Raw genomic sequence first — 24,001 nt, forward strand, 5'->3', positions numbered from 1 at the left:
AGAATCCAAACTATAATCGTAAATTCACCCTTCGCACATAAACGTATATCGTTCCGAAAGTCCAATGATAATTAATCGTAATTCCATCCAATAAAAGATGTCTCTATCTTATATCGTTTGTCGAATTCACGGGCCCTTCCAGGATATCTCTCTCAACATACGGGAGAACTGTACTTGAGAGACAATGTGTAACTTTTTTTTAACTAAAGTCGTCCTCTTCGTTGCTCTCTGCGCTGGGATCATCATGTTTCGCATCAACTTGCACTGATGTCAGAAGTTGAGAAATACTTGAGACTTTGGAAAGATTCGATATCTATGAGCACTATTAGCATATCTAGAAGACAACAAACACAACAAACACAACAAACCTCGTCATTGATAGCACCATAAGCAACCCCTAACACGTCAGTCTCTATCTGTCTCAATTCCAATGCATTGGCTTGAGTGTTGGGGTCGACCATCTCCCCGTCCAATAATGTTTCCACTATTTCTTCGCTTGCTTGAAGACGCTCTAGTTGCAATTCAATCCTATCTCGCATCAAATTTAACGCTCGAAACTTGAGAATATCCTCGCGTTCGTGACCACTAATTAATCTCTCAAAGTGATCGGTAGATTCTGTGACGTCTACGCCTTGCCAGAAAACTTTCAATGATTGTGAGCCATCGACTTTTTGCACAGTTTTGAACTCCAAGCCGTCTTCTTCGTTCAAACAACTAAGGTAAACAAATGGACAATCCCATGAAGTTTCTCCGTTCGAATGGCCAAAGATACGAACGGATGGGCGCTTTCCAAATGCAGCGACCTTCGCTACACGCAAAGGATCAGATGCAATTGGCTCTACCTCTAGAATTAATGATGTCAAGGGAACTTCTGAGTCGATGAAACCATAGTTGAACAGAGTTTCGGCATCACTTTTGACTCCATAACTAATGGTTATCTCACTTCCCTCATCCAAGAGTATATCTGGTACAAGGACAAGTAAAGCATTACCATTCGATGTGTGTTCCCAATGTGCATTGGGTGTGAATGAGTGATTTACCATGTCAAGAACAGGCACCATCACTTCTTCACCAGTTTCAATTTCTAGACTTCTTGATCTGTACCAAGCATCGACTCGTATCCAGTCTGACAGTAGTAATGGTTGTAATGGACCATCTTCTTTCCACCAACACGAGTGACACCATGGTATTTGGATGGTCTTCTCACGCAAATTTTCGAAATCTCGTGATAACGCGATCATCTTATTAGCAAGAGAATTCTGAGAAAACAATTAGCAAATCCCACGATGGCAACTATTGTTTACTTTTATCATACTTCTAAAGACGTTCCATTCAAAAGAGTTTTCTCTTCTTCAGTCCACATGGTTGGGACTGGAATCTTCTCTGGTAGAAACCTTATATATTCTGACCACGGATTGTTCACCCCGATATTGAGGGCAGTTTCTGGCTGCACATACGTATTGTTCCTTGCAATAGTCATCTGTAGCAATAAGAATAGCTTTGCGTCTTCTCTAATCGACTTTCCCCCAACTGCTTCTCTCAGCTGTTTGAAATGGGAATCTACCCTCTCCATTTCTAGTAGAAAATCTTTACCTAGGACAAGGTCACTAGGGATGTCGAGTAACGTGGGCAGATCATGCGCATCTACTGAGCTCAACGTTTTTGTAGTGATGATACCATTTGGGAGGCTGGTATTTTCTCCTTGTAGACATATCTTAGATGAGGAAACAATAGTATCGAGGAAATCTACATTGTTCAACTTGCACCAGGCAGGTAAGGAGGAAAGAGGAAGAGGAGAAAAAAGCATTTTCGTCGGATGTGTATTTAACGTAGTAGTGAAGGTATTTGATATCAATTTGCTTGAATAACTTTCATTCGATTTCTGAAACAATGAAGGACAATAGTCTAGTGCTTGTTTGTTTGTTATAGTATTGCAATTTCTATCATTAAGCTGTTCCTGCCGCCAAAATATCAATTGTTCTGCCAGAAGGCGGTGAAATGGCCTGACCCTATTCCTCCACTCCAGATTGGGACAATTGATCGACTCTCCGCCATTCATCATCTCTGACGAGACCTGGCAGGTAGAAAGTATTCAAGACCATCCATCTATATCGATCAGCTACTATTCAATTCTCCCACCCATACATCTCATTTGTGCATTCAATCATCCCATCCTCCTTGTTCAAGCTTACCCAGCATCACTATCCTCAAAAGACGATAGTCTAATATCAAACAATCTCCAAGCTCGAATCCTTTCAATCAAACACGTCACTCTATAACACTCTCCTCATAGTAAATCGTCCCAAGAAAGAAACGACAATCACCTTCCCCCGTCTACCCCCTTCACAACAACATCTATGCACCTTTTCCCTCCCCTTACAAGCTCACTAATCACTCTTATCTAAAACCAAAACCATCTCATCCATCCCCAACTCCAAGCCTTTCAATAAGTGGCCTTCTACGACGAGCCCAGCTCTACCCCTCATCAACAAGCCCGCCACTCCCTTAGCGTACTTCATCAATTCACAATCGTTGGCTCCACAACCATCATCACCTAACCGAACTCTTCGTCCAAGAAAAGCCACCCGCCCAGCCCTCAACGGGATCATCATGACGGAGAACCTGCTTCTCGCTAGGCCTTTCCTTCCCCGTTCCGCTTCCCATGTAGGAACTCGGATTGAAATGCAGTGTCGCGTAGAAGATGACGAGATGTTGAGGTAGATGATGTAAATCAAGTAAAAGTATATTCATACGTATTTCCAAAACTCTACTGCGTTGATTAACCCCAGTGCTGCAATCAGGACTTTCATTTTTCTAACAGAATGAAGACCCAGATGCAAGGAATTTGACTCTATTCGTAGCCCTTTCCGGACGTCTTGCCATCGCACCTCAAATAACGTTCCCTTCCCTCCTCACCCCTCATCACCCCCCATCACCCCTCCCAAGCCCAAGCCAAAGCCCAAGCAAACCCATTTACAAATCTAGGCTCACAAGACTAGGCAGAAGCTGTAACATACATAACTTTCCGCTTTATCCGACTTTTGAATTACTTATCCCACTGTACTATATGCAATGTACAAGATAACACCACTGAATATGCAAAGAACAAATGGCAGTGAGAAGATAACATAAGGGCGTGATAAGCGCAACAGGGTTAGTTGCAATGAGGAGTGGATGATGCATGAAAATTTAGATGTCATGAGATAGAAACAACATTCAGATGGACGCATGAGTAATTTAAGATAATAATAGCTAGTGCATGAACTAGACCAGTACAAAGGGCAAAAATGCTTCAGCTCTGAGTGCTTCACTAGCCATTGTAATGTGCAACGGTCTACTGAGCATTGGTAGTAGATATAGACCCCTCGAACCGTATTCAGCAACCAAATACCCAAATCAAATTCTCGTGTCAGATCAAGCCAGATCTCCTATTCAAAGCATCTGTATTGTATTTTCTTCCATGTATTTTCCATACGCCCATGTAAATGCGGAAATATCCTAAACCTCTCTATCCATCATCATCATCATCATCATAGCCCAAGCGCCGCCCCTTGTATCATATAATACACCTTCCTATTACCCCTACCTCTTCCCCTCGCCCTCTACTCCAACTCAATTCTCTTTCCTCTCAACCCCGCAAACCCTCCAACAAACTTCCCAACTACATACCCCCCAAATGCACCAGTAACAACCGTAACAGGCCATTTCTGCCATTCCCTATCCCAATCCAAAGGAATAGGTACCGCGCCCAACCAAGCACCAAGCGCACATCCTAATGCTGCACCGAAAACTTCATCAATTGGCGCATACAATGATGCTACTTCGAGCCATCGGACTGAATCCACACCATGGATATAGAAGAGGGGGAAGAGTGCTAGAAGCGAGATGTGGGCGGAAGAAAGAAGTGTATGCTCGATGTGGGTGGTGAAGGGAGCGCCAAAGAGGATTTGGAGGGCAGTGACGGCAGGGACGGTGGTGGCTGTTAGGATAAGGGCGAAGATGGTTGTCTATTGGGCAAAAATCTTAGTAGTTGTACAATCATATCAATTGCAAGCGATATTCAAAAGGAAAGACGTACAAATATTTTATGATTATACTCTCCGCCCTCCAAACCCTTCCTCTTCTCCCCCGGCTTCAACTTCTTCGCCATATTTGACCCAGCAGCTGGTAAACATGCAACGGCATAGGCTACCTGCAACAATGCGACAGGCAACAGCGAGTGTAATAGGGTGTGTACCGGGTCTGCGACCAAAGCATTGAATCGGAAATAATATGCAGATAAAAGGATAGCTGGCTGGATGTGCGTGACGATACGAGCCATATCCGAAGAGAGGAACTCGGTGGGAAATGATTTGGATTTGGAGGTATCTCCAGACACTGAGCTGATTCCGGACATGGTGACGGGATCGATCAATGGCATTTCTGGTGTTGTCAATTTCGAGATGTAATTTATTTTTAGGATTACGAGCTTCGTGTTTTAGAGCTCCGTCACTAGCGTCGGCATTTTTCGGTGGGGTGCCGAAGAAGTTTGATATTGGAATTTAAATGCATCATAAAGTACTGCGTAGTTTGAAGATACTATAACTTGAAAATATTCATGATTTATTCTGGCCTTTTTTTAAAAAAGCTTTGAAGCCAATGCCGCAACACTCAAGCAACCCTTTGCTTTTCGCCATAGCTCGTAACAATCGTAATAGCAGTAAATTACCCAGCTCCCTCCCTTCTCATGACATTGCAGAACCTTCCAAGTGATCTTTCAGTACTTTTTCCTACTCTCAAGATTTAGTCCATGTATAGCAACTTCTTAGTAGCAGAAATCTTCAGATCTGCCTTCTTATGATATCAAGGAACCATCCAAGCAATAATTCAACCAATCATCTATCACTCAAGATGAAGATTCAGGTCTAGCTACCAAATTTCTCAACGAAAGATCATACACAATATCCTCAATCTTCTTCACATTGTACTTGATACCATCACTTCTTCTCCTCAGAACATCATTCTTCAAATTAAGAATTTGGAATCCTGCATGTAAATCCTTAACGAATTGACTGATTTGTAGAGGTCTCTGGTAATCTCCGAGAGTAACGGAATTGATAGCCAGTCGTGAAAGCTCTTCGATCAAGGAAATGAGGGAGAGGAGGTATTCTTCGATACTGATGTGGAATGCGTCTCGGTCTTTGAGGTTGACGGGGACTATTATCTCGTTAGCTGTGCTATTCGTAGAGAATCTGTGTGCAAAGTACCTTGGAGAATCTCTCCTACTTCTTCAATGGTGAGAAGTCTTCCTGATTGAGCAGGCTTTCCATCTTTGTTCAAGCCGCCCAGCCATCCGCAAAGAAGAATGGCAAAGATCACATTCTGCACATCTCTTGTCCAGATCCCGTTATATCTATTCTTATTAGCTAGGCATTTCATCGTAAAATCCACAACGCATACTTGTAATATGGATGGTTTGAAGCAATGCCCGCAAGCTTTTGAATACTTTCAGCTTCTTCCTTTATAGCATTCTCTGCAGAGACAAGAACAGGCTGCACTATGAAATGTCAGATGGCGGGGTTTCAAACAACCAGCTTTGGAAGACTTACAGTGAGAAGCTGGTGTTGAATGAGCTCGAGATAAAACTGACTGAGCATTTCTGCATTGCCTCTCCAATGTTTGTAGAATAGCTTTCAATTGATCTCTTACTTCCGCATCTTCATCAATCTTAGTTTGTAGATCTTCAAAGATCTTTGGGTCAACCATTCCATTGAGATCCGACATTTTACTTGAAGGTTATTGGAGGGGGTGATGTGGTGGGGGTGTTTACTTTGTAGATTTGCCTTGGAGATTGAACTTCGAAGAATAAATTTCACGTCACACAAGCAAAATATTTTACCATCAATACGAATAGTACATTTCACAACGCGTCATGGCATCAATATCGCGCACGCAGTTTTGAATGCAAACGCATGGAAATAAAAAGGTTCAAAATATTATTTATCATGAATTGGTGATAGCATTAGATTTTACATGCAACTACAGCTACAAGACACAACACGCACGTTTCCAAAACAGCATTTACATCCACATCAATGACGAACAGCGCGTACCTAACTATTTCATCACCACCACACTCGATGAATAGCATCTCATTCAAGAGTTGAAACCACTTCCAAGAACGCAACTGAAGACCAAATCGCCAAGACTCTTCTTCACAACCCAGGCAAGCCCAAGTTTGTAATGAAAAGAAAGTGTTCGCTTCACCTGGAGGCAGTGTAATACCAGGGAAACTGTGGGAATGATCATGCGCGAGCACAGCGGACCAATCCCGAAAGACAAAAATAAGTATAATCAATGTGACCGTCTATGACGATCTTTCAGAGATTAAACTGAAAAGAACAGATACTACACTTGATCTAAGCCTGTAGAGAGAAAGTCTTGTTAGCAAAAGACTCGTAAAGATGAAGGCAAGAGTAAAAAGTAGGGTGTAACTTACCAATAGGCAAAGAGAGCTAAGGAAAAAAAAAATAGGAATCGGGGAGGGAGAAGATGCTTATATAGATATTGGGTAGTGGCCTGTGCGCGCTGAGGAAGAGGCCAGTTGGTGCAAACATGTTTGACGAAGAAACAAACATGACAAACAGCTTTGACCGCTCGTTCTGCCGTATGTATGGAGTATAAGCTGACCAGAAGGAATTCTTTCTGTTAACAACCTCTGGTCAACCTCTCCATTCGAAATGATCCACTTCATATTTTGTGCAATAAGGGAGTTGCACTGTACGGAGTACTTAATGTATATACCTACTAGGTAGGTAGCAAATGGGCTTTGTGCTCAAGAAAATCATGTTCGACTGAACTGCTCAAGAGGAACTGTACAATTTTATTCGTTCTACTCAATTTACTCCTCACGCCTACTAGTAGTCCAGCTACAAAGCCGAAAATCACGATGAAGCTGAAGCTCGCAATACCTATTTGGATGCAGAGAACTTCGAATGCGCATCCCCAGTTAGATGATAGATGAGGTTCACGTTATTAGGATTAATGGAGTCCACATCTACAACAGCCTTTGCATGCAGACTTTGTATACTCCTCAAATAAGTTACATATAAATTTCGATTTCAATGTCATGTGTACCAGATTGATTTGCTTCCGTAAAGTTGCTCGCCGGGAGGCTGCCCAGTGTAATATCATTGGTGTAAAGTATGGGTAATATTTCTTGGATTTGCAGATACCATAATAAAAATAAGAATTAACCTCCGCCTCAATTGCTCGTTGCGAGAAGCGTTCAGATACCCACGGATCAATTGTACCTCTTACCTCCATCAGTTACAACAAGTGCTGCCCAGGTGTTCCTCATCCTTTTCAAAATGATATCATTCGCATACCTCCTCACATTCACCAACGAAGCGTCTCCACTCCCCCGCTTCTCCGCTATACGGCCAGGATTTTCTGGAAGAGGTACATTGAGATTGGCGCCGTTAATCTATCTCTCTATTGGCTTCTTCTACTTCACGAATTCTGCTTTTCACCTTCCACGTTCTCCCACTCCAAATTTGCTCTCCTTCTATCGACCCGGCCCATTGGATTCAGACCCATCTCGATGTTGAGTTCACGTATCTCTCAACCGGACTCGGAAACTGCGTTATTTGAAACGCTAAGCGTGGTAATGAAGGTTGGCATCAAAGATTGCTGGTCACCTTGCCTTCTCCTACTTTCGAGAATTATCATGTCCTAATGTTCATTTCCAATAGCAGCCTGGTCAAAGGAAGAGTCGATCATACTTAGGTACATAAAGCCCAGACTAACAAACCGGGTGAATTTTCCAGCAACACGAACCACTTCAATATCCAGAATGTATTTGGTATTTCGTTCGATCTGGACATTCGAATTGGATTCAAGAATTGAAAATTCTTGATTGTCAGACTGCAGCCTGGACCTTGCTTACACAATCGCTGCAGTTGTTCTTTCATCTCCCTCTATATTATTAGAAGTAGACGTTGTTGGAGTTGATTTTAGAATCTCTGTCTTTTCATTTCATATCATCGTATGACAAGCCATGGCAACATGCTTTCTGAACTTCCCATGCTTTCGTTCCATATTTCGGTCTCTTTCTTTCTCGCTCTTCAACTCGTTCTCAATTTTACTTATTATATCCCTTGCTTTTATAGGTTAACTTTGTTCGAGTGTTTCAAAAGTCTCTGTCAAATTAGTTTTTAGTATGATGCCAGACGTAGTAGTCATTCAAGAAATTGCGTTTTCACTACTAATAACTAAGTCAACTGAAAATCATTCTTTTCGTCTTTAATTGCCTTGACTGTTATATTTTAGAGTTTGTTTAGCTCGAAATGTACATGATTAATACATTAGTAGAAAAAAATTATATGTTCAATTCCTTGCATTTTATAAGTTAATAGTATGAACTATTGAATAAATCTCAGGATATAAATCATTAATATAAAATCTGTCAGTGTAAATGATGAGTTTTGGTTTGGAAAGACGTTTGAGTTGATAAGCGTTTTTGAACAACCTAAGCGGAAACTAGGGTTCGATTAACTGTAAAGTAGAATTCTATGAAGAATTGAGAAGAATCCTAAGGATCCTTGACCTCAAATACTATGCACTAACGTGGCATTTGACATCATATGACCTGAGAGGCCTCGCTCTTTGACATGTCTTCCTTCTTGTTATCTCTATCCTAACAATGATGATTAAAAGGTTATGAAATATTGTATGCTATTTTATCATCAACTCGAAAAGAAAACCAGGTAGACGACGAGTGACTATCTTCGATGCCTCACTGCACCATTCCTATATCTGCGGTATATCCCATAGTTCTGTAAAATAGTTGTACATTGCACCTACATATGATTCCTCCTGGGGTTGTCTGAGAGGCCTCGCTTGCTAATGCGTTTCGGCTGATAGCAGGTTAATCGAGCAGAGATATGTGACGTAGCACCTACGATATAGGTTCTGAGTGTCAATATGGTATTCTGTCTAGAGAGCTAGTCTATGTGTAGGATTATGCCATCCTGGTTTAGCGCTCTCGCTTAGTCTACTAAATCCATGACTGAAGGTTATCTATCTATATACAGATAGCAGTTGACTAGTTCCGTATGTTGACTTCACTAAAACAAATAAGATAGGAATGTTGAGTTACTCTCTAGCTCAACATCTACTTTCAATATATGGCAGAACTAAAGCTCCAACTCTGAATCAATAGTTGATTTCGAAATAGCATCATATCGAGATTTGAAGGTGTTTCATCATAAATTAAAGACTTACTAGGTATGGGTTGTAGAAATAAGATGACTAAGTCGAGATAAAACCCTTTTTGGATTTTGTCTGTCAAGCGCGAGAGTATAATTGGTCAGATCGGAAGCGATCCATAGTAGAGTCTCGCTGTACGGGCACGTGATATAAGGGTATCCCCTCTATACGGGCAATGGACTGTCAATTATCGATAAAGCACTTTTGATTACGATTGCACGCTAAACTAATGGATGAGCTAACTCATTGATATGGATCCCCATGGAATCATCGCACCGCAGATTTACCCATTGTAGGATAGATATTCTCCTTCCGATATCGATACTTTCCTGACCTTCGCATCTCGCGATTGATACACCCCCCAGTACTTCACCGGTTCCATGCAATGCTCCTATTCCACTCAGTTGTAACTCATTCTCACCACTCCTACCATCTCTCAAGTTATCGTGCGATCATGTGATCAAGTCCACCTCCGTCCATCAGATGACGTGAGGCCGAGAAATTACAAGGTGTTAATTGCGGGAGAGGCTATTATGGACGATAGTGGGAATAGAGGTGATGGATGGGTGAAGGCATAACGTGTTTAAAGGGTGAAATATTGGCAATCTGATCAGTTAGCGGAAAACGAAGTTCAAGGCGGCAACGAGCGAGATAATCTTTCATTCAGTAGACACCTAGATTGGCCGTGCGACAAAATTTTATGGCCGTATCGTCGAATAGCCAGTTCGATTTAGTTCAGCTTGCAAAACAATCAAAAGTGCTTTTATCGTTAATGAAACTTTCATCACAAGTCATGCATCAACAACTCCAGAAGGGTTTGCACTTACTCGAAGTCCTCAGTGGAACAAATTACCAAGAAATGTCATGAACCACAGAAAAGTTAAACAGGAAATATAAAACGAATTCATGAAAATTATAGTGCGACTGCCTAGGAGATTCTATTTGTCTTGGTTGATACACTCCCCCATACCCCGAGCCCCACTTGAACACTAAGAAGCGCTTTCTGCTTACCGCGCGGCGCGCGCAAACCACTACCTACAACGACCTCTTTCCTCTCCAGTTCCTATACAATTTATATTCTGCTCTTTTTGCTTCAATTCCCTGTGTAAAGTGAGTGCGCGCTTGATGTGAGAAGCATATCTGATTTAAGCAATGAAACGAAAACGTTGAGTTGAGTTGAGTTGATTTTTAGATGAAAGGCTTGCTCACTCTTTATTTTACTTAAGTTGAAGACTTGGTGATTTGATGCGCAATTGCGCCAGAGCGCGCAATCAGGCTATGTCAGTGACAACTTCAATTGTCTCAAAGCCTACAAAAATATACTTCAAATTCACTTCCTCCATCAATTCCCTGACTCACCAAAGCCGCGCCTTACCTCACCTCACCTCCCACCCAAAGAACAAAATGGCAAAAAATGGTATACATAGCGATCAAGTTCCTCCGGGGACCCGTGGTCTCACCATAAGGCTGTTACAGTCTCCCCAGCATACCTGTATGAAGGCCCGCAAAGGTCCGTCCTACATTCTCGGACTCGCCAGTGCGTTATGCTTTACCACCAACTCGGCCAGAAGGCCGGTTGGACACATTGTGTTGAAGACCGAAGCGCAAGAGAGTATTTCAAGTGGAAGGTGAGTGATGGGGTGGTGTAGTTGGAGCGTTGATGGTTGTGGCTGGGGATTAATTCATTTTTGACTTGGAGATTTTTTGGGAAGAGATGCGATGAGTGTTGTATTCACTTGTTTTGGACCCACTTTTTGAGATGAAGCACAATTGTTGTTTGTCAGGTGCCTAGTACTGGGCGTGAGTTATTGGGGTATGGAATTTGATTTCTCAGTGTGGTGCGGTCAACGTCGCCGCATTACCAGCCTCGCGACGTCTATATGGCAAATGTGTGAAGAGCCAGTAGATTGTTCAACGAATCCAATGAGGACGAACACTATCGTTCCATCTAATTCACTAAGCTGAGTTGGTATCAATTACATTTTATCCTCAAATATCGCACTACAATTGATGTTGATTACCCAATATGTTCTTCTATTTCAGCCATTTGAGCTGTGAATACTTCCACAGGAAACGATCTTTGATATTGCTTTTAAGTAACAGCCACATTTTCTTTGAATCTTGAAAGCCTTATGATGGTTTTTCTACAACAACGTCTTTTCAACGAATAAATAGAAGGTCTTGACGCAATACTTCGAAATCCAATCAGAATTTTCAAGAGAGCAAAACACAGAGACTTAACACTATTCAATACTGTCGAGCCAACCCCATTTGCTGTGACCAGGTAAAGATGTACATATGTATCCGTGTATTCTTCATCATCATCCATCATGAATGACTACATGTTACACAACCAAACGAGCAGGCGAAAGGGGAAAGCGTCAAGGAACGCCAATCTTACTAAAGACACCAGCTTTGCAAAGGGAGAGAAAAGATTAAGTAGGCATTCATGAATAAGATAAGTGCAATATTGAGTCCTTTGCCTCTCAGAAACGGATTAAATGCGCTCGCATTTCAACTAGCCAGCGCATTTCAGTTTCCTTTCTGGCATGGAATCTTGCTTTATATGATGACGAGTTTGTCAAATTCTCAGAGATCTGACAGCTATAATCTGAAAGCCCCACCTACCAGCTAGATCTCGCATATCCTGATGTGGATGTAACTTGAAGTTTTTTTTTTCGGTTCAATGGAGAAACTTCCCTAGACGTCTTGGCGAGTAGCTAATCTTCCGGCTTCTCGAGACCCACTCAGAAGTCTGGCACCGCAAGTTGATATGTGTGTTGAACAGAGATGAAAGACTTTCTCAGATTTCTCTCCTTGCAAAAAAGAAACTGTCGCAAGGAATATACCCATGAGTGAGACTGGAGCTTTTCTGCAGCATGCGCATTTTAGGTCTTTAAAACACAGACTTAGGATATGATACGAGTCAAAAGGAGGATGACGGATGATGTTTGATATTCCGCTGGTAAAAGGTGTATAGATATGTTCTCTCGAATTTCTAGTTGTCACGACTTCTGGACTTTGGCACGGGAACATGGGTCACTAGAAATATCATTGATATAGAGAAGAATCGGAGAAACGTTGAAAACAACCAAGCAAAAAGTATATCTCCCCCATCCAAACCATCTCCACCACTCCCTTACGAACATACATTTTGACTCCAATCATAATGCATTCTCCACCGATAATCCCTAAAAAGCAACCGCACAAACCGAGATACCCAAAAAACAAGTAATACCATACAAACACCACCAACCACACATCCAACCAAACCCCCAAAAGCACAATCCCAGCCGCGCCTCACAACCGCAGAAATTTATCTCCAAACTCCACATTCAATGCACCCCAGCCGCTCCGCGCCACATAAGCGCAGGCGTCTACCGCAAAGTTCACTGGTTCCATGCATAACACGATAGCCATGTCATTCCAGCGAATCGATCCGGTGTAGGATGACCTCGCTTCAAATCTGACGAGCGGCACAGTCCCAATTTGTAAACTTGGTCCAGGACTGCAGAGTTGCTATTTCTCGGTGCTTCTCAGACGTCGTCCCATGCTATTCTCCACCGTCAAAGAAAGAAATACTTCCTCGCTTTCCAATCCAATCCAATCCATCAAATTCCATACCATGGCAAAAAATTCAATCGACGGCGTAGTTCTCATCACCGGAGTAAGTACCCCTTTCATCTCATCATCTCATCATTACGAACATGAATCACCAATCACCAAGCTAACCCAGCACTCCCCCCCCACAGGCCGGCGGAGGAATCGGCCAATAAGCCGTATACTCCTTTGCCGAAGCAGGAGCCCGCACCATAGTTCTCGCGGACACTAATGAAGAAAATGCCAGGAAAGCTGCTGAAACTGCCAGAAAATAAGTAACGCATCCGGATTTTCGATCTTTAGTTATCGGAGTCGATGTTTCGGATGCAGAGAGTGTGCAGAAGATGATTGATGTTACGGTGAAAGAATCCGGATGCATTGATTATGCTATTGATGGGGCTGGGGTATGAAGTTCTTATTCTCTTTTCTTTTTTTGGTACTTCCTCGATTTGATGCAGTGTGGAAATGAAGAAACCCATACATACATACATACATACATACATACATAACTAACGACATCATACTCCAAGATCGATCATCTCACCAACGAACCATTCGCAGAAGCATCAATCTCAGACTTCGATAAAGTAATGAGTGTCAACACCAAAGGCCCAACGCTCTGTGTGCGCGCCAAAATCAACGCCATGCTCGCACAAAATTACGAGCCGCAGCGGCGAGCGAGATATTGGACGCGGAGTGATTCTCAACGTGGGCTCTGCAAATTCATATGTGGGGTTGCCGGCAAAGATGGCGTGTACGGCGTCCAAACATGCGGTGATGGGACGCACGAAGATGGCTGGTGAGTTGACTTGTTGCGTAGCGATGATATTGGGTACTTCATACTATGCTTCATACTGAAGCCGACTTTCCCTTCTGCACTTGACCACGCTGCAGATGGAATTCGCATCAATGCCGTGTGTCCCACTTGAGTTCGTACTCCTATGGTTGAAGAGGAGTGCAGAAGAAACCCTACTGTGATGCAGATGGTGGAAGCCATAGTACCTTTGAAAAAAATGGCTGAGCCGGAAGAGATCGCCGATGTGATTGTTTTCTTATGTAGCCCTTCTGCAAGTTGTGTAACGGGCACGGGAATTATCGTTGATGCTGGAGTGACTCTGACCGTGCATATACACTGAGTAGCAACTATGGACTTTGGTGCTTTGCGGTGGTCTAAGAAAACCTGTGACTTTTAGTCAATTCCCTCTTTTGACCATCCATGACCATGAACAAGCGAAGTTGCTGAATTGTCAATATGCCAGACCTTTCTTGAGAAAAATGAAAAGAGCCCACAGAACTCCACTGCAAACAAAAAGTACAATGGTCTGATTGCGATGCCACTAAATCATGCCGCCAACAAAAAATGATAGTCACGACCAGGCTTACTAATCCCCTTGTAACCAGACGAGAACCGAGGAAGTCAAGCTCTCACACTCTCAACACAGTACTGAAGACAGCCAAGAGAAACGATGTAGACAGGGCTGTAACGCCCTCGAAACAAAAACTCTATACAAAACATCCAACACCAAATTCCTCAACCATCATCAAAAGCGCCTCCAACAATGTGGCCCTAGACTTCGCACAAATGACCATACATACTAGATGCCACCTTTCTTTACATATTTATATTATTCCCAGACCCAGATCAACCCTACAAAGCTTACATATACCAGCCTTTCCACACCAGTAATACATAGAAGACACTACGATATTGATTGTGCCAATATATGAGAGCATTTTCCCAATTCCGCAAATGGCACGACTAGTGGTTCATGTGTTTATAGTGGAAGCAGAACTTGATAGAAAGGAATTTCACTAGCTCTGGTGGTGCCAACGAAATAAGGACTATCCGTCTGTAGCAAAAGCGCTTTGTGGGATGTGAGAATGTTTGATAGACATAAAATCTGCATCAGAGGAAACGACTTTTTTTTTTTTTTTTTTTTGCTTGATGAGGAAAATACTTTCGATCAGCTGAAAAGGGCACCTTTGTGTATGTATTCGAGTTGTCCCCCATCTCCAGTTCATCGTGTATTGTACACTGGAACTTTCCATGGAGTAAAGAGGCACGTTGAAAGGAATATTGCGAAGAAAAAACACCTGTTGCAAATCTTGATTTTGCTAAAAATTCGGACTTGCGCATGCAAACCCTCCAATGTCGAACAGCAACATTCACAAATTCACAATCATACATCAATATCAAAAGTCAAACAAATTGAGAGAGCAGTAATATAGCATTGATTATTTCTACCATTGCTAGATCCCAACCCTCCTCACGATCTTCTAGCCCGTAGTCCAGTCCATCATGGGTATCATTTATCAATCCTAGATGTTATGTGTAACCATCTATTCATCATCCTCCTCAGCCTCATCACCAACAACGTTGAAGAATCTCAATGAGTAAACGCCCTTGGAGGTGGAAACAACACGGAGCCAATCTCTCAATTGGTTCTTCTTGAGGAACTTCTTGGTCCTGTTATCGCATCGAATTAGCATATATTCTCAACCTGATAGAGACATGAACTAAAGTTTCATGAGAGAAAACTTACAAGTACTTGAGGTAGTGACCAGAGTTAACAGAGGTCTCGATCTTGATGAGGTCTCCCTCCTTGACGATGGTGACCTTGTCGCCCAAGTTGCTCTTCAATCCATCGACCTTGACGTTGTCTTGGAGGAACTTCTCAAAAGCAGCGGTGTCGAAGATCTTGTCTTCGGCAGGTTGCGTGCAGTTGATAGTGAACTTGCGCTTGACGACTGGTCCCTTCTTGTTTCCGGCCTATTTGAGAGAAAATAAGTTAGCCTACTGTATCACGCCATAACTCTGCGGTAGAGCGGGCCAACAGCAAAGCGGTTCTTATTCATGGACGTACTTTGGCAGGCATTTTGATTGATTTCCGTGAGGTCGCAAAGAAATGGTTATCCTACGCCGAGTTGAGAGTTGATGAAGATTGAAGTAGGAGGTTCGAAAATCCGAAATTTTCTGTGTGGGCCGCCAAGAGTTTGAGTCGCTTATCGATTATGTAATGTGAAGCTGACTTTCGCGGATCCGTGCCTTAGTAAAAAGGCATCTATTTAAGAGGGCTGAAAGTGGGGAACGAAAGCTTCATAGTTTACTCAGGTTCGGCATTTGTTGTTCATCATGCAGCACCAGCTAGGTATTGAGGAGGTATTCATGAAGTCGATCTCTTCAAGAGCGGGAAGCTTCAATTTTCTACAACAGCTTGGCTACTGCAACTTTCATATCGGTGAGAGTAATATACAACATTCAATCCAACTTAGTGTGCCTCAATCGGTCAACGGGTACATGATTGTATTGAAAAAATTGACAACACAGCAATAATCACGACGTGCATATTCCTAATCGTTTCATGTGCTAGAAAATAATTGTAATCGGATTGTAATCATTCATTATATTATCCATCCACCCATTCTTCTGTACAATTCCCCCTGAAGACCCATATTGCACCGCAAGTCCGTAGACATGCTGCCAAAAAAACCCCAACGAAAAGAACCATTCCATAAAAAACCCATGTAAGAAATGCGCAAGAAAAAGTATAAATCAGAAAATCATAATCGTCCCAAATGACCCATGCCCATGCATGTTTATGTCTAACTCCCGAGCCATCATAATTTCAAGCCGAGAAATATTCAGCAGCCGGCGCTTCCGATGCCAAGAGGTTGATTATTCATTAATATGTCTGAGCATGAACGGTATTGGTCAGGCCTGATTTCGAGAAGATGTGGAAAAGGTAGGAAGATGATTGAGATATCGTATGATTGCAGTCGAGTACGGTATATCGTTTATTTTTGAGTTTGAGGAAATTCGTTGTCATGAGAAGCTTAATACTTCAGAATGATGTAGAGAGCGTGGATGATACCGGGGATGTACCCAAGGATGGTGAGAAGGACTATGTAGCATGTTAGCATTTTGATCGTTTGCAAGTAGTAATGTGTGGATAGTCTTACGGTTAATGAGCAAATCGGCACCGCAACCTCTCTCGAGGAATACACCAAGAGGTGGTAAGATGACGGCGAGAATGATCTTGCAGATATCGCTATTGTAAAATGTCAGTAATCGATACTCGTTGATTTTATTGATTAAACTGCCGTGCGACAAAGTCTAAAGCGATTGAGATGGAGAGTGATTCTTACCTTGCTGTGAAAGGCATGATGTCGGAGTGAGTTGGCAAAAGGTTTATTTGATGTGTGTTGTTGGTTGATTGATTGATGGGTGTCTTGGAAAACGACGAGTTCTTATTCTTTGTCTTGATGTTTGATGTTTGATGTTCGATGTAGAGAAGATTGGAATGTATGTTTGCAAGAGCAAGTAGCTAACCAAAGGGAAAGTGGACCTTTATGTATGAGCACTGAGAAGAACTTTGGGCTTTGGACTTGTGGAACTTGAATGGTACGATTTCCCGATTTTGCTTGAGTCGGAAGTACAACGTCACTAATTTACCTTATTTACCTTATTTGACCTGTTATTATTAACCAGCAAGAAAAGAGTTGGCACTATCACGGCCGAAAATAGATTAGTTCACCTTGAATTGTGGTGAAGTGTGGCCCAACCAAGAAATTCTATGTACAAGACCACCAGGACCAACCGCTGTGACCAGTAAATTGTTAAACCGCATTACGTCATAATATCTTTTCCATCTCTCCCTTCACTTGCTTCCGCCATCATGTTTTGGTTTTATCTTCGCAGGGAGATTAAAACATCAGTCAGCCAATCTTACCGATTGAAATAATTAAATCTGAAGCATGATAAATGCACATCTGGGAACCTGCATGAGATTAAAACTCGTGTGTCCAACGAATAGATTCTCCTTGTTTGTATGGTTCTCGTCGATTTTGCGACGATTCAACAGTAAATGTGAACGCGCACAGAATGTGAAGTAGCATCATGGTAATTGCCGGGAGTGTCGGAAATTGACCTTTCTCAGTGCCGCATGCATCCTGATTGGGTTCTTTTTCTGTTGCGGGGACCTTCAGGTGTGGCTCTGTGGCTGAGTTGTGGCGGTTCGGGGAATAACTTCATGTGATTGTAAGGTCAGTATCTTATTCGTCTCTCTCTTTAATCTGCACTTTGCTAAGCCGCATACACGGCAAAGGATGTGTACATGGACCATTCGGAATTTCTTGGCTGGCAACTTCGTCTTGTGATTACGTTCCGAATCCCGATTTTTTCCAATCTCAAAGCCACTGTGAAATGACGAGGTTGGGTTGTGTACTGCAGAGAAAGTATCCTGGTATTTCTTGGGTAGACGCGTATTGGTGCCGTATAAGGCTACACGAGTCAAAGCGATGTCTAGACTCTAGATCCTGCATTTAGAAAGCTTGGTCTATTTGATCCGCTGTGTGGCTGAGTAGTAGTACAAACGGTGTCACGGTATCAGCCCGAAAGATCGCACATAATAGGTTTGTGAGAAGATACACTGATTCACATTTCATTGTAGCTTGACTGTACTTACACGTAGTCGAAGTAACCCCCCCTAAGATCATGTCGTTACACACTGTTCTAGAAAGATCTTGATCGCTTAGCTTATGCACGAGTGCGTTGAGAAGCTCATGACTAGGCTAATTGTACTGCACATTCAAGTGAAGAAGGAGCTGTATTTCTTGATCTGAATAGGTACAGTTTCATATGAGACATCTGTTATGTATCAAGTTGGGGCTGAAAGGGTACAAGCACACATCATGGCCTATGCTGGGTCATGTATGAATATATGGTTTGAAAATATCAATCTATCAAGTGAATATGGTAACCCGGAATACACCATAAGCGTTCTTCTATTCCTAAGCTCATCCACGGGCGATACTAATGCAATCTCGTTGTCATTGGCCATTAAGACTTGGATTTCAGAGATGTTCATCCGACCTTTAGTTGGGCTGCTACTTTAAAAACATCTAATCTTCAAAATGGCAATATAATATTTAGATTGTCCATGGCCCGGACTGAACAGCTTCGGAACTCGAGAGGGAAAAACCTGAATCTGTAAAACTTTGTTAGAAGTTTCTAAAACACAACTCAATGATAAGAAGCAATTGTAGATAACAAAACACAAATCCGAGAGCTCCTGACCTTTTCATCATGCCTCAGGTATCAGCCCCACCATGCTCAGCGCATCCATACACAAATTTTATGTTTATGCACGTCCAAAGAACATCCTCTTCAACCCATCTCATAACCACCATACGATATGCCGCGAGATCCTCTCATCGGCCTCGTAGGCAAACCCTCTTCAGGGAAAAGTACAACACTTAACAGTCTTACAGACGCTACCTCTAAAGTTGGTACGGAAATATCCCCCATATCATTGCATTTGACCCAAAATTACCCCTCCATTCACTTACATCTTCTCTCATGTAGGCAATTTTCCGTAAGCACTCACTCTATTAATTATATGCGCAAATACCCGCCGTCTCATACAAGAAACTGGAGCAATCGCACAAGATCAGAGAGAGAGAGAGAGAGAGACAAAATACTGAGCCACTTCCAGATTCACAACCATCGACCCTCAACGCGCAATCGGATATCTCCAAATCGACTGCGCCTGCGCTCGCTATAATCTTCAATCACGTTGCAAACCCAACTACGGCTCCTGCATCGATGGTCGTCGCTCCGTTCCTATCGAACTCCTCGATGTAGCTGGTCTCGTCCCTGGCGCACACGAAGGAAAAGGTCTCGGAAATAAGTTTCTTGACGATTTACGTCACGCAGATGCACTCATTCATGTCGTAGACGTAAGTGGTACAACAGATGCAGAAGGAAAAGCAACAAGAGGCTATGATCCTAGTTATGATATTGTTTGGTTACGTTCAGAGATAGTAGCATGGATTCGAGGAAATTTGATGCAAAAATGGGGATCGATAAAACGAAGACACGTAGCTGTGAAAGCTACAGCTGTTGAGACATTACAGGGACAATTTTCTGGATATGGAAGTACAAGTGTGGTGGTTGCGCGGACTTTGGATAAATTGGCACTAAAGGAGCCATTGGAACATTGGTCTGATGAAACGATTGATCTGGTGGTAAATGCTTTTACGGACGAAAAATTTCCAACGGTCATCGCGCTCAATAAGATTGATCATGCGGATGCGGATAAGAATATAAGCAAGATTGCAAAGATGCAGGATCCAAAGAGTATAGTACTATGTAGTGCTGTTTCCGAGGTTTTCTTGAGGAGGTTGGCTAAGCAAGGCTTTGTGAAGTATACGGAGGGAAGCGAGTTTGTGGATACGAGGGACGATTTAATTGCCGATGGTGATGAAACTGGAGGAGGTCTGAAAGAATTGGACGAAAAGCTCAAAAACAGAATTGAGAATTTGAAGGATATGGTTCTTTACAGATTTGGAAGTACGGGAGTAGTACAAGTACTTTCTCGAGCAGCAGAATTACTAGGTTTAGTACCAGTATTTCCTGTAAGGAACGTAGGAAGTTTAATAGCAGGAAATGGTGGATCTGGAAGTGAGAAGGTATTCAGAGATTGTGTATTGGTTAAGAAAAATACTACAGTCGCGGAGTGTGCGAGAAAGGTTATGGGAGATGCTCCTCTGGCTTATGTTGAAGGAGCCGGTGGAGTAAGAGTTTCGGAAGATGCTATTGTTTCTGTTGGTCATAATGATGTGCGTATAACTCCCTTTCATGCCCTTGAAGAAATTTAACTAACAACTATCAGATCCTTTCCTTCAGAGTCGGTAGAGCTTGAGAAGCTTACAATCTTCATTTCAAAATGTATTCATGATGCTATGGGCCTGGCGTTTTAGGAAGAAGGATTTAGCATAGCAAATGGCGTTCATGAGGTCCTAGTCGAAATTACACATATTTGAGATTTACTTGAGATATTTGTTGTTGACATACACGAATTCTTGTGTTTAAGTGTTGAATATATGCCAAATTATTGCTATCATGAGATTATATCCCCATAAATTTCCCTTGGCAGTAAATATCTCAACAATAAGCGAATGGGGGTTAACACCGACTCGAGACCAATTGATCTTTTCTAACTTTCCATGATACTTTCTAGCACAATCAAGAAACAGCACATATTAACTTAAACTTTCAGCTCTAAGTATACATACTAGAAAACGGTCGCTTAAAAATTCTGATATATTTTTATAATTAAATATTCTCCGATCCTAAGGCATTCACAACGCATTGCACAAACACGAATTGACCAATCACTCACCCACAATCGTCATACCTATTAGGTAGTTCATCCGGTAAAAGGGGGGCGAACATTTCCACAACACATACCCCGCATTCTAGATCTCGATAAAGAGTTGTGACGACATCGATTGAATTGATCGATCCATCAAATTATAACGAAACCAATCCAATTCAATTACCGTGTGCCAAGTAACCACTAATGCAGAATTGAACGATTAGCTAAGGAAGGAGAAAGTTTCATAGTGAACTATTGATCTAAGCTCTGGAAGCTATGTAATAGCGTTTTCTTCTCGCTAGGTAGAGTATCTATATGGTTCTCGCACAATCACATTCTAAGTTTCTGTGATTACTTTTTCTTTTCGTGTATTCCTTTCGAGTATTCCTTTCACATTTTCTTTCGATATTGTCGAGACAAAGAAACCTACATACCAGATTCATAGTTGCAATACTTATTATCCAAATCAATCAATCAATTCATAATCCTAATTTCCACCTCTCAACCACAACCACCCCCAACCACTGCACCATGTCCCCCGCGCTCTCCACCTCCCCCGCCTCGCGCATCCGTCACCTAACCCCCAACCCCCGTCTCCATCTCCAATTCTTCCGCAACACCCCCAGCACCCCTCGCGCCCAAGCACCCTCCATCCAACGAGCTGCCTCTCCTCTCCAACGCCGCCGCTCCTACTCCACCAGCACCGCCTACCGCACACCCTGGACAGGTCGTCCCGCGTCCGAAAATGCAGGCACGGATGAACAGACGGAGAAACATAATGTGCAACATGATCAGTCGCAGAAGAGTAAGGAGGAGAGAGTGAAGGGGGAGAGTGGCAGTGCGGGGTTGGAGGAGAAGCCCAGTGGACAGAGTAAGGATGCGAAGAAGAAGGTGCAGGTGGAGTTTCCGGAGGGGGCGAAGAGGGGTCCAGTTATTGGGATGGAGGATGAGAGGGGTGGGGTGAGTTTTCTTTTTTGTTCTTCGCTTCCTTGTTGTTTTCGGTTTGTTATATGGTTTGGGATGAGAACAGAAAGTGGAAAGAACACCAGCTAATAAAATATGTGCAAATAGAAAGGTTCTTAAATCCAAGGAACCCTGAATACAAGTGCTCGTATGCAGTATACAACATTTGATCGGTAGAAGCTGTATACTACGAGATTAAGGATTCATGGATAGATATGGCGTATCTGCATTTGCTTGAGGGCTTGCTTGAGGGCTTACTTGCTTGCTTTCTATCTAAACATCTAAAATCACTAGCGCTATCCATGTATTCAAACCAAATATACACAAAATATACACATCCTCAACACATCTGATCTACTGAGCATTTGTCAAATTGTCGTTTTTTCTGATACGCAGTTATCGCAAGGATACATATTCCCCATTGCGGTTTCTCTCCAATTAGTGAACCAGTTGATCATCACATTATGATTATGGGGAAAGCAGGAATAAGTCTGATCTTGTATTCCTGTACTATATATACTATTGCAAACCCAGGTCTATCTTTCTATCTATCCATCGAGCACATCCATATCAAAATCTCCTCACGTCACCACTATCAAATATAAATCCTCACTCTCCACCCCTAAATACCATAGTCAGTCAGTCAGTCAGCCAATCTTAAACAACCTACTCTATCCCCCGCTATGCTTCTAATGGTATCAGTAATAACACTATCTATCATATTCATAGCTAGCCAAAGTATCTAGGATCTCCCAAACACGGGAAGGAAAGGGGATACAAAAGATAATTCCTCGACATACATTGAATTTGCCATTACTCTATCTAGACCCTAGATGTTAAATGCATTAACGAATGGATGAACGGACGACTGACGCTTCAATTTCGCTGATAGGGGTAGATTATCTTAGCGAAATCTAGACATAGTATGTAGTTTGCGAGAAGAGAGATATTCGTTTTGTATAGTTACCTTACTTATTGTCGATTAATATTTTCTGAAATTAGTGGCGAGGAATTTTAGGTTGGAGGTGTTGAATGTCATGTTTTGTTTTGTTTTGTTGTATAGTTACTTGCATAATGCGTTGAGAGATATTATTATGTATAGTACATGAATGGATATTGATGTAGATGAAAGATTTTGTTTTTGTATTTGGATGATGAAGTGTGAAGTGTGAAGGGTCTTATCGTACTATGTCCATCATTCATTACCATGTTTCCCTTTTTTTTTTGGCATAGGCGAAACAGATGAGATTCATACCCAGGTATGTATGTGTGCGGGCGTTGAGCAAGAAAGGTTTCCTCCCACCAGCTCAGAAATTCAAATCGGTTTCAAGATTTCCAAAAAGTCCTTGACAATTCTCGAGAATTCTCAATAGGTAGCTAGATTCCGCCATGAGGAATCGCCTTCCAAATCCCAAGTCGATACCGTATCATCCTCCGTATTCCACGGGGAGATATCAAAAATCCCTGTTCTCTTTAGTACTACTAATATATCAATAAACTGAAGTTGGCATACGCATTACCCTTCTTCCGTTCAAGGGTGTTGATTGGATGGCAGCATCCACTATCATTGTAGTTCTCCCCACACAGGGGTCCTTCTTTGAGATATCGAGACGTAAATCTGAAGTCAAGATCCTTTCTCCACTTGCTCGTTTGTGAGGTTTCGATCGGGGATAAAGCGATAGGGATTTTTTCTCCGACCAATCTTTCTCTTCCCAGATGCCGAAATGCGAAAGCAGAGGTATGTGAATTCATAAGTCGTGATGATTTTTGTGTTGGTGCAATCAAGTGCTGCGGTGCTGGTACATCCATAAGAAAGCTAATAGAATAGGAGAAATAAGAGAGTGCGTAATAGACCAAGCGAAGTTGGCCTCCATGTCAAACTCCTATTTGCAAACCGACGCCAACGAAGGGAATTGCGATAATCAAGAACAGCGCTGCAGAATTCCTCGATCGGATTTTCGTAAGCGCACCGATTCAACCCACACAAACCCTAACATCTAATATCATACTCACACAGAGTCCACCTCTCA

General features: G+C 42.3%; 8 protein-coding genes across 8 annotated transcripts; 3 read left to right on the forward strand and 5 right to left on the reverse strand.

The window, feature by feature from the left end:
* Positions 1 to 199: 199 nt before the first annotated feature.
* On the reverse strand, positions 200 to 2,062 carry Bfra_003649 (putative set domain-containing protein; the record flags this gene model as incomplete). The annotated part of the gene is made up of 3 exons (XM_037334055.1): positions 200 to 313; positions 369 to 1,259; positions 1,316 to 2,062. 3 exons carry the CDS (start codon positions 2,060 to 2,062, stop codon positions 200 to 202), a joined length of 1,752 nt encoding a protein of 583 aa, XP_037194142.1.
* A 1,540-nt stretch (positions 2,063 to 3,602) lies between these two features.
* Bfra_003650 (putative recombination hotspot-binding protein) lies at positions 3,603 to 4,420 on the reverse strand (the record flags this gene model as incomplete). The annotated part of the gene is made up of 2 exons (XM_037334056.1): positions 3,603 to 4,007; positions 4,079 to 4,420. 2 exons carry the CDS (start codon positions 4,418 to 4,420, stop codon positions 3,603 to 3,605), a joined length of 747 nt encoding a protein of 248 aa, XP_037194143.1.
* A 465-nt stretch (positions 4,421 to 4,885) lies between these two features.
* Positions 4,886 to 5,763, reverse strand: Bfra_003651 (putative recombination hotspot-binding protein; the record flags this gene model as incomplete). Its single annotated transcript, XM_037334057.1, has 4 exons — positions 4,886 to 5,196; positions 5,247 to 5,392; positions 5,440 to 5,536; positions 5,589 to 5,763. The coding sequence occupies 4 exons, from the start codon at positions 5,761 to 5,763 to the stop codon at positions 4,886 to 4,888; spliced, it is 729 nt and encodes a 242-aa protein (XP_037194144.1).
* A 4,890-nt stretch (positions 5,764 to 10,653) lies between these two features.
* On the forward strand, positions 10,654 to 10,881 carry Bfra_003652 (uncharacterized protein; the record flags this gene model as incomplete). Its single annotated transcript, XM_037334058.1, has 1 exon — positions 10,654 to 10,881. The coding sequence occupies one exon, from the start codon at positions 10,654 to 10,656 to the stop codon at positions 10,879 to 10,881; it is 228 nt and encodes a 75-aa protein (XP_037194145.1).
* Positions 10,882 to 15,189: 4,308 nt separating this feature from the next.
* On the reverse strand, positions 15,190 to 15,772 carry Bfra_003653 (putative 60s ribosomal protein l22 protein; the record flags this gene model as incomplete). Its single annotated transcript, XM_037334059.1, has 3 exons — positions 15,714 to 15,772; positions 15,393 to 15,619; positions 15,190 to 15,316 (listed from the first exon to the last, which is right to left on the reverse strand). Exons 1-3 carry the CDS (start codon positions 15,723 to 15,725, stop codon positions 15,190 to 15,192), a joined length of 366 nt encoding a protein of 121 aa, XP_037194146.1. The 5' UTR covers positions 15,726 to 15,772.
* A 443-nt stretch (positions 15,773 to 16,215) lies between these two features.
* Positions 16,216 to 17,151, reverse strand: Bfra_003654 (putative stress response rci peptide protein). Its single transcript, XM_037334060.1, has 3 exons — positions 16,996 to 17,151; positions 16,810 to 16,898; positions 16,216 to 16,751 (listed from the first exon to the last, which is right to left on the reverse strand). The coding sequence occupies exons 1-3, from the start codon at positions 17,010 to 17,012 to the stop codon at positions 16,684 to 16,686; spliced, it is 174 nt and encodes a 57-aa protein (XP_037194147.1). The 5' UTR covers positions 17,013 to 17,151; the 3' UTR covers positions 16,216 to 16,683.
* Positions 17,152 to 19,043: 1,892 nt separating this feature from the next.
* On the forward strand, positions 19,044 to 20,552 carry Bfra_003655 (putative gtp-binding protein; the record flags this gene model as incomplete). Its single annotated transcript, XM_037334061.1, has 4 exons — positions 19,044 to 19,137; positions 19,214 to 19,223; positions 19,344 to 20,469; positions 20,523 to 20,552. 4 exons carry the CDS (start codon positions 19,044 to 19,046, stop codon positions 20,550 to 20,552), a joined length of 1,260 nt encoding a protein of 419 aa, XP_037194148.1.
* Positions 20,553 to 21,539: 987 nt separating this feature from the next.
* On the forward strand, positions 21,540 to 22,091 carry Bfra_003656 (uncharacterized protein; the record flags this gene model as incomplete). Its single annotated transcript, XM_037334062.1, has 2 exons — positions 21,540 to 21,968; positions 22,080 to 22,091. 2 exons carry the CDS (start codon positions 21,540 to 21,542, stop codon positions 22,089 to 22,091), a joined length of 441 nt encoding a protein of 146 aa, XP_037194149.1.
* Between the last annotated feature and the right edge of the window lie 1,910 nt (positions 22,092 to 24,001).

The sequence above is a fragment of the Botrytis fragariae genome, assembly GCF_013461495.1.
Source record: "Botrytis fragariae strain BVB16 chromosome Unknown tig00000045, whole genome shotgun sequence".
NCBI lineage: Eukaryota > Fungi > Ascomycota > Leotiomycetes > Helotiales > Sclerotiniaceae > Botrytis > Botrytis fragariae.